At 48.8% G+C, this 12500-nt stretch overlaps 1 protein-coding gene across 1 annotated transcript in view; it reads right to left on the bottom strand.

Moving 5' to 3' along the window:
* Positions 1 to 12500, bottom strand: part of LOC132991486 (glutamate receptor ionotropic, NMDA 2D-like) — a 121318-nt gene that overhangs the window by 70724 nt on the left and 38094 nt on the right. The window contains exons 3-4 of the mRNA XM_061060273.1: positions 10429 to 10566; positions 3765 to 4031 (exon numbers count right to left, since the gene is read on the bottom strand). Of these exons, the coding sequence (XP_060916256.1) occupies positions 3765 to 4031; positions 10429 to 10566 (405 nt within the window). The remainder of the gene's footprint in view (positions 1 to 3764; positions 4032 to 10428; positions 10567 to 12500) is intronic.

Below are 12500 nucleotides of genomic sequence, written 5' to 3'. Positions count from 1 at the left end.
AGAGCACGGAGATCGTAGAGGTGGCGTGCAGGTGTAAATGATATCGAATAGGTTTTGCAAAGCGTGGCTAACGTTAGCAATGCTAACACCACCAGCCCTCAGTCCTACATTACAGGCTACATTACACAACATTTAACAGGTTGTGGTGTGAAAGCAAACTGAACAAAATGAAAAATGTTCCCTCGCTGAATCGGTGAGTCTACCGAACTTTATCTGTGAAGGACAGCTAAAACTACACGTTAGCTTTGGATGTATAGAATGAAAACATGACCCCCCCCCCACGGTGTTTTATCTGCTGTAATTATAACCTGAAACGAATCAGACGTATGGAGAGAAAACAGCCCGCCTGCTCTGTTGCTCAGCAGTCACAACACGGCTGATGCCTGCGCTATGCTAATAGGTGGAGGCAAGCTTTGAAGTCGGATAAGCGACCCATGCAGCAGTGCAGCCCCCCCCCCACCCCCCCGCCCGCCTCCTCCTCTGATGTTCTGTATAAAAGACACATTAGATTAATAACTCTGCATTAGCTGCAACAGGAAGGTGTCAGGTCATCGAGTCGTATTGATGCTTTTTTTAATGCGAGTGGCTCTTCGGGGCGCTGGAGGCTAATTTTCATTTCAGGTGTAAATGAAGTACAGATTGTTTGCATCCAGATGCAGCGCGTGAATAAAAAGAGAGAGAGAGAGGGTGAGCAGGAAACAGCTCTCTCTCTCTCTCTTTCTCTCACAGCACAGAGCGGAGCGGGCCCGACCACATTTAATCAATGACGCCAACATCAAGAGAGTGTGTGTGTGTGTGTGTGTGTGTGTGTGTTTGATTTGAGCGAACACACACAGCTTGTTCAATTCACAAATCTGGCTGAGCACTAAACCTGCATCATGATGCTATAGATACACGATGAGACGGGACCTGTTTGGTTTTACATCTAAAGCCCGAGCGTCGGGGGGGGATTATGCAGAAGCTGGCATGCATCGCTGCTAGCAGCTTTTTAAAATGTGAGAGCAACACAACGCAGTGAGGGAAAAACAAGCAGGATCATCGTGCAACAGTCAGGAGGTCAGTCTGCTGTGTTGACACCTGAGGCGCGAGAGGCAGGATTACAGGAATGTCCTCTTTGGAGACAAACAAAGCCACCGTCCACCACAACAGCCGCTGTATGACCAACACTCTTTGACCATCAACTGGAGGATGATTGACCTCCTACTTGGTCTGCATGATGAGAACTACAAGATCACAGGAGAACTACAAGATCACAAGAGAACTACAAGATCACAGGAGAACTACAAGATCACAGGAGAACTACAAGATCACAGGAGAACTACAAGATCACAGGAGAACTACAAGATCACAGGAGAACTACAAGATCACAGGAGAACTACAAGATCACAAGAGAACTACAAGATCACAGGAGAACTACAAGATCACAAGAGAACTACAAGATCACAGGAGAACTACAAGATCACAGGAGAACTACAAGATCACAGGAGAACTACAAGATCACAGGAGAACTACAAGATCACAGGAGAACTACAAGATCACAGGAGAACTACAAGATCACAAGAGAACTACAAGATCACAGGAGAACTACAAGATCACAGGAGAACTACTGTTTCCTTGTCTGACTTCCTGTCTAGGTCGTCCAGCTTGACGCCTGCTTGCAACGAGCTCAATCAAAAATCGACTTGCATTTTATTTGAAACATAGCAGAGCATAGTGGAGCTGCTGTCACGCTCCAGAGACGTTGTGTGTGTGTGTGTTTGTGTGATGTGGAATCAGGAGAATTGAATGGAGTGGCAGCGCTGACATACTGCAGCACGCACTCCTGAAAATTTCTAGAAACTTTCAGGCGGGCTGTGCAGGAAATCTTCCTCGAAAGCTGTTAATCAAAACATGAGCTGTTAATGATCGAGTCAGGAAACGAGCTCATCTTAATCCAGGTTTTCTGATCATCACGATTCAGTTCAGCACTTTGATTGATATTTGTGTGCGTAGTGAGGCTCTTCATTTTAACATCCTATCTTTAATCCCTCTCTTAAGAATATGCTGCGCCTGTTCAGAAACAAAGGATGTGAGTGTGCGTACCTCTTCATTCATGCTCTCACTATTCAGCCTGACTTTCATTACATTTCATCATGCTCGCTCTGACCTCCGCCATATTGGTCCACTCTCTCTCTTTCTTTTTTGTTCGACTTCGTTTTGACAAAAGGTCACTTACAACGAGGACGTGATGAGAGAAGGTGTGAAAGGGAATAAAAGAGGAGCAGTGTGAGGCGGAGAGACAGAGGAGGTATTGTTAATGCACAAAGACGAGAGAGAAAAGATCCTGAGGTAACCCAGGAACGCCATCAAACGTGTGAGAACCACAGCAAGGTTCACTCTGAACAGTGTTCAGCTTCTCTCTTCATTTCTAACCTTTTATTTTGGAAAAGGTTGGACAAAGTTTCCTGGAAGTGGGTCACAGAACAGTCCCTTTAAATCTTCTAACAGAGCGCCGAGCCTGGATTACTCCCATGAAAAGAAGTTACTGGAAAAAGGACACTCGTCATTTTTGAAAGGGAGTGAACATAGAAAAAAACGTTGTTCTCATGGCCTGTATGCATGATCCATGAGGGGTCGTTCAACAGAAGCACAGGGTGTGGGGGGGGGGGTGCAGGTCACTATTTTACACCTAAATAATCTAACACAAAAAATCCCCATTTCCATCTTCTGTTTCCTATTTCAAAACCACAAACTGTAAATATGAATGTTTTGAAGCCTGAGTGGCGTCCCCCGTCTGTCCCTGCAGGGGGCGCTGGAGTCCCATCGGTGGCGGTCTCCATGCTGGAAATGCTGTCTCAGTCTAACTTTCAGTCAACCTAACGACAGGCTGAGAGCTGGAGCTGAGGCGGGTTTTAAACCTCCTGACAAACCGTTACACCGCGCCCACCTGTCAATCAGGTCAGCTACACGCCTTATTGTGAATAACTCTTATCCTTCATCAAATCAAAACTGATGAGTCATCAAAACATTCACCCCCCGTACAGTGTGTGTCCATCGAGACATGAGCTAATCACACCTATTTGGTTTTTGAACCAGACTGTAAACATGTTAATCTCTGCTGTAAAAACAGGCTTTTTAGAATGGGTGTGTATGTGACTTCCTGTGCTTCTGCAGCCAGCCTCTAGTGGACACTCCAGGAACTGCAGGATATTTACACTTCAACAGCATCGGCTTCATTTTCCAACGCCTGAGGTTGCCACTTGATTCAAAATGTTTTTCAGTCAGCTCCACAAGCTGATCGGATTAAGGCCGGGGTGCGTGCGTGCGTGCGTGCGTGCGTGCGTGCGTGCGTGCGGTCCCCCAGGATGTCAGTATAAATGAATAGTGTGTCCTCAGTCAGCCTCCTCTTAATAATTATTTGACTGATTTGATGTGTGGAGATGAACAGCATTACAGAAACATGAAGGAGAGACTCAAAGTCTGCAGAGAGACCTGATCATATATTGATCTGACAAACTTGATTAACTCGATGTCGAGTTTCTGGAGTCCAACTGAGATTAAACTGCAGATTTTTTACAGCAAAAGTGGAAAGGAATGAATTTATTACTTTACATTTCCTTCATTTACCGTCTCCTGTCGACTCTATATGTTGAATCTTTAAAGATGACATTTCAAGGATGAAGATGTCGACGAGCTTTAAGTCATGACCTTGTAGAGATATTTAGTTTTTCTCCTCCTGACTTGAATCAATCTCACATGAAACACATTCAAACTGACTTCCTCACCTGGGCTTCGTTGTCTTTGAGCAGCCGTTTGGTCCGTGCGCCGCCGGGGTCGTCCGTCACGTTGAGAATCACCACGCTCTTCTTCTCCCAGCCGATGAAGGAGCCGTCCGTCATGCCCTCCACCATGGCCAGGAAGTCCTCGTAGCCATGGTGACGGGTGGTCACCACGGAGAAGGAGGTCCAGTCGTACTCCTCGAGCACCTCGAAGATGACCTCGAGCTGGAGCGACGTGGAGCAGGTGAACTGGAGGTAGATGGATCCGCTCTCCTGAAAGAAACGACCACAGACATGACCACGGTTAATCGTCTTCCGTGTCTACCACCACATCACTCCAGTAACACGGAGGAGACGCCGCACATTTAAAGGGATACTTCACCCATCTGCATTAATCTTTGTATCATTAGAAACCTGGTAGTGTTTTTTCATTTTCCCCTCAGATGGGAACTCTTTGTATTTCTAAGTCTGTAAAGGAGCTTCCAGTGACACAAAAATCGTCATCTTGCGTCACTGGAAGCTGTTGCGGTTAGCGGGGTGAAACTACAACTCTAGTTCCTCATATTTTCGACCACTGAAGCTACAGACCAATCACAGATCAGTGGGTGGGAACTCACTCCCAGAATCGAAACTTAACGTCCGCCATATTGCTTGGAAGCTATGCTAACAGGCTCTATGGAGAAAGCTGATGATATATAAATATAGCAGCGAGACGGCTGCCTGTCTGCGGCGGTGAGGACGAGGAGGCGGGGCGGACTGGAGCTGGGGCGGACTGGTAGTGTCGGTGCTCTCACTGTTTGTCTATAGACACAGACATTTTCTGACAGGAATTTACAAGATACCAATTCCTTCTGGAAGAAATCTCGGAATCAGTTGAGGAAACAACCGTTATGTGTTAAAGTAAATATGTCTGTAAACCTGACCTTAGTGGGAGTGGCCTGTGGTGCTGTGCATTCTGGGATTTGGTGTCTTTCATCCACATGAGCCAAAAAGACACTTTCTGCTTTTTCTCGGTCAAAAAGGCACCAACTTCAAAATGTATTTCACATTTCTACATATATGACCCAATGTCAACACAGATTCATGTTTCAACGGGTGAAGTATCCCTTTAAGCTCCGCCTACAGAAAAAAAAACAAGCAATTAATGTGGCTTAATTGACTTCCATCGCTTCCTTTCTCTTTCATGTAAAAACAGCAGAAAAAGTGTTCAAAAGCATCCAAACAGCAGGAATGAACCTTTAAGGGGAGACGTACGGACACAGGCGATAACAGGAAGAACCTGGAAACTACGGCGTCCTGACACTTGGCCAGCGTATCTGAAATGCCCGTACTGGTGCTTATTGTTTGTGTTGGTTGCATCATCGTCTCTTTTTGTCTTCTCTCAGAATCAGCTTGGCTTGGAGCAGATCTTTTTGTTAAGCCTGCTGTTTCTTCTAACCCTGAAAATAATCCTGGCCCAAAAAACTCAATCTGGTCAGAGACGATCGCAAGGCGCCGTCGTCTCCACTGAGAGAATAAAACTCGTCTGAACCGGCCACAGAATGGGCACAGAATTTTTTTTTTTTTTTTTCCCCTTTCCACACCATTCAGCGGGATCATTTCTCCAAGAACAACAAGGTCAGGATGAAGGGACAGAGGGACGGGTCCACGATATTGAGTTTGTGTGTCCCCGAGGCTGAAGGTAAACTGTTTTTTTACTGTGCATGATGGCTGCCTCGCACTTCCTGCGTCTGTTTGGTGCAAAACATTTCCAGCATGACCACTTGCAGGATGGTGGTACGCACATGGGTGGGGTGGCTGTGGCTCAGTTGGTAGAGTCGTCGCCTCTTAACCAGAAGATTTTTGAAGTCGGGCTGAATTTCAGCTCGGACACAAGTCGTTTGATGCGCAGCGTGCAGGCGGACACGAGAACCAATCACAGCCCCCCCGTGGCGTTTTAGGCATGTTTGATATTATGGCGTGCACAAACTCGCACGGTGAGAGCAGAGCCACGAGTCGAGTCCCCGATTTCAGGACTTTTTTTTTTTTCCTGGTTGTACCTGCACAAACTGTCAGAAAGCATCGGAAATCACCATGGCAACAGCAGGCACGAGTGTCTATCAGGGTCCTATCACAAAAGATATGAATGACAGAAAACGTTGGACGGAAATATCTGCAGCTGACGGGGAAGATTTATTCTAATTTAGCTGCTAGCTTAGCTTAATTGGTGATGCTGCGTGCGTGCGTGCGTGCAGAGTATTTGAGTCGGTCATATATGATGAGTGAACACACTTAGATGTGACTTTAAATTCTGTGTCTGGGACTTTTCAAAGTAAACTTTATTGACAGTTGTGAATGCTCCCTCCTGATTTGACTCCTCCAGTCTGAGATGACGATCGTCCAGTGAGCGCTCGCCTCAGATATGTTAAAGCGTGACCATGTACATATGGTTTCAGTCCGAGCTTTTTCTCATCCAGTCAGTCTCTTTTCTTTGCCTCGTGGCTGACTGAGGCTTTCACTGAACAGTCAGAGGAATAACACAGTCTGTCTGTCAAAGAGTCCTTGGCCTCTGAACGAGGCTTTTAGCGAGTATGAAAAGAAACAACGATGCTCTTCCTCTCTGCTGCTGCGTCACATTTCATCTGGAGAGACGAGCCTGTTCGCTGGCTGAGGAGGGATTCATGTCAGCTGATGTTTTCTCTCAGAGCTAGAACAAAGAAAGAAAGAAAGAGGGGGATCCATACATTCTGAGAGTTGGACTGAAGTCAGAGGGATTTCTTGTTGTTAACCGTTATTTAGTTCTGTGTGAGCTTAAAGCGCAGACTATGTGTTTAAATTAATCATCACGACGCTCCATCTTTGTGTCGATGTGGAGGATCAAAGATGAAACTTCAGGGAGCGTCAGGAGGCCTCCCCCCTGTCGACGGGGCTCACCTCGGGTTATGCAGCAAGTGAAGTAGGTCAAAAATCAAACCAGCAGGAGCCTGATTTATGATGTAAGCTCGTCTGCCTCCCTTAACCCGGCTCGGAGAGGGAGCACAGGGAACGTGCTCGCAGAGAGCAAAGCCTGAGACTTAAAAATAAATCTTTGTTGTTCCTTCTGAAGCCGAGGATAAAAAAGGAAACTGTACTCAAGCGCCAAGCAGAAACCAACAATGGCCGACATTGTCACGCTTTTAGAAACACCTGTGACACAAGCGCGATTGATTCTTGGCGGGTTTCAGGAAACATTCATGACTCAGCGTCCCAAAGGCCATTTAGAGCCCATCAGAGTTTAGTTAGACACACATTCATCATACGCAGAGCTTCTCTGGGGGGTCACAGAACCAGAGAGCAGGGTCACACAACCAGAGAGCGGGGTCACACAACCAGAGAGCGGGGTCAGACAACCAGAGAGCGGGGTCACACAACCAGAGAGCAGGGTCACACAACCAGAGAGCAGGGTCACACAACCAGAGAGTGGGGTCACACAACCAGAGAGCAGGGTCACACAACCAGAGAGCAGGGTCACACAACCAGAGAGCAGGGTCAGACAACCAGAGAGCGGGGTCACACAACCAGAGAGCAGGGTCACACAACCAGAGAGCGGGGTCAGACAACCAGAGACTGGGGTCACACAACCAGAGAGCGGGGTCACACAACCAGAGACTGGGGTCACACAACCAGAGACACAACCAGAGAGCGGGGTCACACAACCAGAGAGCGGGGTCACACAACCAGAGAGCAGGGTCACACAACCAGAGAGCGGGGTCACACAACCAGAGAGTGGGGTCACACAACCAGAGAGCGGGGTCACACAACCAGAGACTGGGGTCACACAACCAGAGACACAACCAGAGAGCGGGGTCACACAACCAGAGACTGGGGTCACACAACCAGAGACTGGGGTCACACAACCAGAGAGCGGGGTCACACAACCAGAGAGCGGGGTCAGAAAACCAGAGAGCGGGGTCACACAACCAGAGAGCAGGGTCACACAACCAGAGAGCGGGGTCAGACAACCAGAGAGCGGGGTCACACAACCAGAGAGCGGGGTCACACAACCAGAGAGCGGGGTCACAGAACCAGAGAGCGGGGTCACACAACCAGAGAGCGGGGTCACACAACCAGAGACACAACCAGAGAGCGGGGTCAGACAACCAGAGAGCAGGGTCACACAACCAGAGAGCGGGGTCACACAACCAGAGACACAACCAGAGACACAACCAGAGAGCGGGGTCAGACAACCAGAGAGCAGGGTCACACAACCAGAGAGCAGGGTCACACAACCAGAGAGCGGGGTCACACAACCAGAGAGCGGGGTCACACAACCAGAGAGCGGGGTCACACAACCAGAGAGCAGGGTCACACAACCAGAGAGCGGGGTCACACAACCAGAGACTGGGGTCACACAACCAGAGAGCGGGGTCACACAACCAGAGAGCGGGGTCACACAACCAGAGAGCAGGGTCACACAACCAGAGAGCAGGGTCACACAACCAGAGAGTGGGGTCACACAACCAGAGAGCGGGGTCACACAACCAGAGACTGGGGTCACACAACCAGAGACACAACCAGAGAGCGGGGTCACACAACCAGAGACTGGGGTCACACAACCAGAGAGCGGGGTCACACAACCAGAGACTGGGGTCACACAACCAGAGAGCGGGGTCACACAACCAGAGAGCGGGGTCACACAACCAGAGACTGGGGTCACACAACCAGAGACACAACCAGAGAGCGGGGTCACACAATCAGAGACTGGGGTCACACAACCAGAGACACAACCAGAAAGTGGGGTCACACAACCAGAGAGCGGGGTCACACAACCAGAGACACAACCAGAGAGAGGGGTCACACAACCAGAGAGCGGGGTCACACATCCGGAGACACAACCAGAGAGCGGGGTCACACAACCAGAGAGCGGGGTCACACAACCAGAGACTGGGGTCACACAACCAGAGAGCGGGGTCACACAACCAGAGAGTGGGGTCACACAACCAGAGACTGGGGTCACACAACCAGAGACACAACCAGAGAGCGGGGTCACACAACCAGAGACTGGGGTCACACAACCAGAGAGCGGGGTCACACAACCAGAGAGCGGGGTCACACAACCAGAGACTGGGGTCACACAATCAGAAACACAACCAGAGAGTGGGGTCACACAACCAGAGACTGGGGTCACACAACCAGAGACACAACCAGAGAGCGGGGTCACACAATCAGAGACTGGGGTCACACAACCAGAGACACAACCAGAGAGTGGGGTCACACAACCAGAGAGCGGGGTCACACAACCAGAGACACAACCAGAGAGAGGGGTCACACAACCAGAGAGCGGGGTCACACATCCGGAGACACAACCAGAGAGCGGGGTCACACAACCAGAGAGCGGGGTCACACAACCAGAGACTGGGGTCACACAACCAGAGAGCGGGGTCACACAACCAGAGAGCGGGGTCACACAACCAGAGAGCGGGGTCACACAACCACAGACTGGGGTCACACAACCAGAGACACAACCAGAGAGCGGGGTCACACAACCAGAGACTGGGGTCACACAACCAGAGAGCGGGGTCACACAACCAGAGAGCGGGGTCACACAACCAGAGACTCGGGTCACACAATCAGAGACACAACCAGAGAGTGGGGTCACACAACCAGAGAGCGGGGTCACACAACCAGAGACACAACCAGAGAGCGGGGTCACACAACCAGAGAGCGGGGTCACACATCCGGAGACACAACCAGAGAGCGGGGTCACACAACCAGAGACTGGGGTCACACAACCAGAGAGCGGGGTCACACAATCAGAGAGCAGGGTCACACAACCAGAGAGCGGGGTCACACAACCAGAGTGCGGGGTCACACAACAAGAGACTGGGGTCACACAACCAGAGAGCGGGGTCACACAACCAGAGACTGGGGTCACACAACTGGAGACACAATCAGAGAGCGGGGTCACACAATCAGAGAGCGGGGTCACACAACCAGAGACTGGGGTCACACAACCAGAGAGCGGGGTCACACAATCAGAGAGTGGGGTCACACAACCAGAGAGCGGGGTCACACAACCAGAGTGCGGGGTCACACAACAAGAGACTGGGGTCACACAACCAGAGACACAACCAGAGAGCGGGGTCACACAACCAGAGAGCGGGGTCACACAACCAGAGAGCGGGGTCACACAATCAGAGAGCGGGGTCACACAATCAGAGAGCGGGGTCACACAACCAGAGAGCGGGGTCACACAACCAGAGAGCGGGGTCACACAATCAGAGAGCGGGGTCACACAATCAGAGACACAACCAGAGCAGATACCAAAGTTGTCTCCCAGCACACCTGCTTCCCTAGGTAAGACAACTTCTGCTTAATTTGATCAAATCACAGCGGCCCAATGGTGAGTCTCCTGTGATGACTCCCACCTCCTCTTCCATTGAGGAGTCTTTCAATCAGTCCAGAGTTCCACCAGCTTTATTTACTGAACAGTAAACCAGTGTGTGCTTTAAATGCACCCTGATGAGTGTACATCATGAACTAACAAACTATACTGTAAAACATGAAGGTAACTAGAGGTCAAAGGTCATACTTCTCTCACTCTTTGTTCTGTAAGTCAGTGTTTAATGTTCTAAGCCTCAGATTGTTCCGGCTTTAGAACAAAATAAATTAAAGGACGGATGATGCAATTAAAAGTAATTTCATTTTTTACCTGTTGCTCTCTTCCCAGGCTGGCCCCTCCCCCCACGGCCACCACGGGAACCCCCGTCTGGGCCGAGACGAACTCCAGCATGGGGGCCAGAGGGGCTCTGTTCGGCGGGGGCGGCCTCTCCTCCTCAAACACCAAACCCTGCGAGGGGAAACAAAAGGTACCAGGTAAAAAAACAAAAGCACATTATTCAAAAGACGTCTTACATCAGCCTCATTGAGATGTCATTTCACAAGCGTCTCATCAGACTTTCATTGATCAAAGCTGTGCGCTCCAAGAATCAATGAAAGACTGAAGGAGGGAGTGAAACATATGAGAACAAGGTGGACCTTCACAGCACTCCAGGTAAGAGCTCCTCTGTAAAGAATCCAAACGTTTCCAACCCGTTCAAGAGGGTTCAGGAGAAAAACAACAGCTGTCAGAGGCTTTTAAAAATCACACTCCTGTGCTGCTCTGAATGGAAATCAGTGTTCACAGAGATAAAAATCAGGGTCATGTCGGGGGGGAGGGAGTGAACCTCAGCAGCTTAAACTTTTTCTAAAAAAACAAACAGATAAGCTGCTGATTTAGTTCACCTAGCGTCATTTTTATGAGCAAGAAAAAAGGAGGAAAAAAAGCTGCGCCCAGCATTTTTTTTTTCGAGTGCCCTGCCTTTTTTGTTCGGCCGCTCCGAAGTAGAAAATCTTTTAAAGGGGACATATTGTGAAAATGTTTTTTTGAACATATATCTGTGTAACCTGAGAGTCTACTGACCCACAACATGTGAAATAAACCCATCCAGTCCTTTGTTTGTGGTCTGCATAAGTCTTACAACACAGAGGAAAATGCTCTTCTTGTGATGTCACAGTGGGATTCTGGTAAAAAAAAAAAAAAATCCCCTCCCCTCCCCTGGTATCTCCACCCATAGACTCCACCCCCAGCCTAGAACAACACTTTTGCGCATGTCCTCCATTTTTATTCTCTCTACAGAGGAGTGATGTCTACTGGGAAAACTCAGGGGGGGGGTCATTACATTTAAAGAGACACACACACCAAAACGGAGCGTTCTGAGAGAGCTGGTTTCTACAGGGTCACAAACCTCCTCTGGTGCTTGATTCATGTTATATTTTGACCAAAGCACAGCACAGATGTTTCATTTAGACCACAGGGGGACTGTTAGAAAAGGTGGAGGAGGGGGATCATATGTGCTCTTCAACTTTTCAGAAAGATGCTGTTTAGTTTTAACCTCCTACAGATCCTGTCTCCTCCTCGCTCCGTGTCTGAATTCAGGATAAACGCCGTCGCGTTCCACACGACGAGGAGGGATAGTGATTTTAGGAAGGCTTGATGACTTAACGCTTGTTTTTCTTGTCGTGATTCCGGAGAGCAAATTGAAGCTAAGTGTGGCTGACAGCTCAATTCTCACAGGGAAGCATTTGATATGCAAATGAGCTACAAACGGGACCTGGAAATAAGACAGCCAGTGTTCCTATCACACTTGATCTAAGACGCTTATAACAAGACCTGATTTAGATCCTGACATGAAAACAAATAGAGACAGTGACACGTCAACACATCGTACATCACTGTGTCATAAAAGAATGAATATATGAATGAGTTAAACAATAGAGGGGATGACATGGAGAGGGTTACTTTACCTCTCTAACCAGCAGCTCTTACGTCGACGATGCAGGCGCAGATTTTCTCCCGTCCACAACAAGTGACACTCTGGATGAGCGAGTGAAAGATGAACAAAGTGCACGATGAAGAGTCACACAAACAAATGAATGTCGAAATAAATGTGAAACTGAAAAAATACACGGCAATGGCAACATGGTAACAGAGTAATCCACAGACTGTAAATATTATCAATTATATTATTATTATGTCATCCTGCAGGGGGCGCTGGAGTCCCATCGATGGCGGTCTCCATGCTGGAAATGCTGTCTCAGTCTAACTTTCAGTCAACCTAACGACAGGCTGAGAGCTGGAGCTGAGGCGGGTTTTAAACCTCCTGACAAACCGTTACACCGCGCCCACCTGTCAATCAGGTCAGCTACACGCCTTATTGTGAATAACTCTTATCCTTCATCAAA

Source organism: Labrus mixtus, chromosome 16 (genome assembly GCF_963584025.1).
Source record: "Labrus mixtus chromosome 16, fLabMix1.1, whole genome shotgun sequence".
Taxonomy (NCBI): Eukaryota; Metazoa; Chordata; class Actinopteri; order Labriformes; family Labridae; genus Labrus; species Labrus mixtus.
The sequence above is the reverse complement of the archived record's forward strand: the minus strand, read 5'-3'. Positions and strand labels throughout refer to the sequence as shown.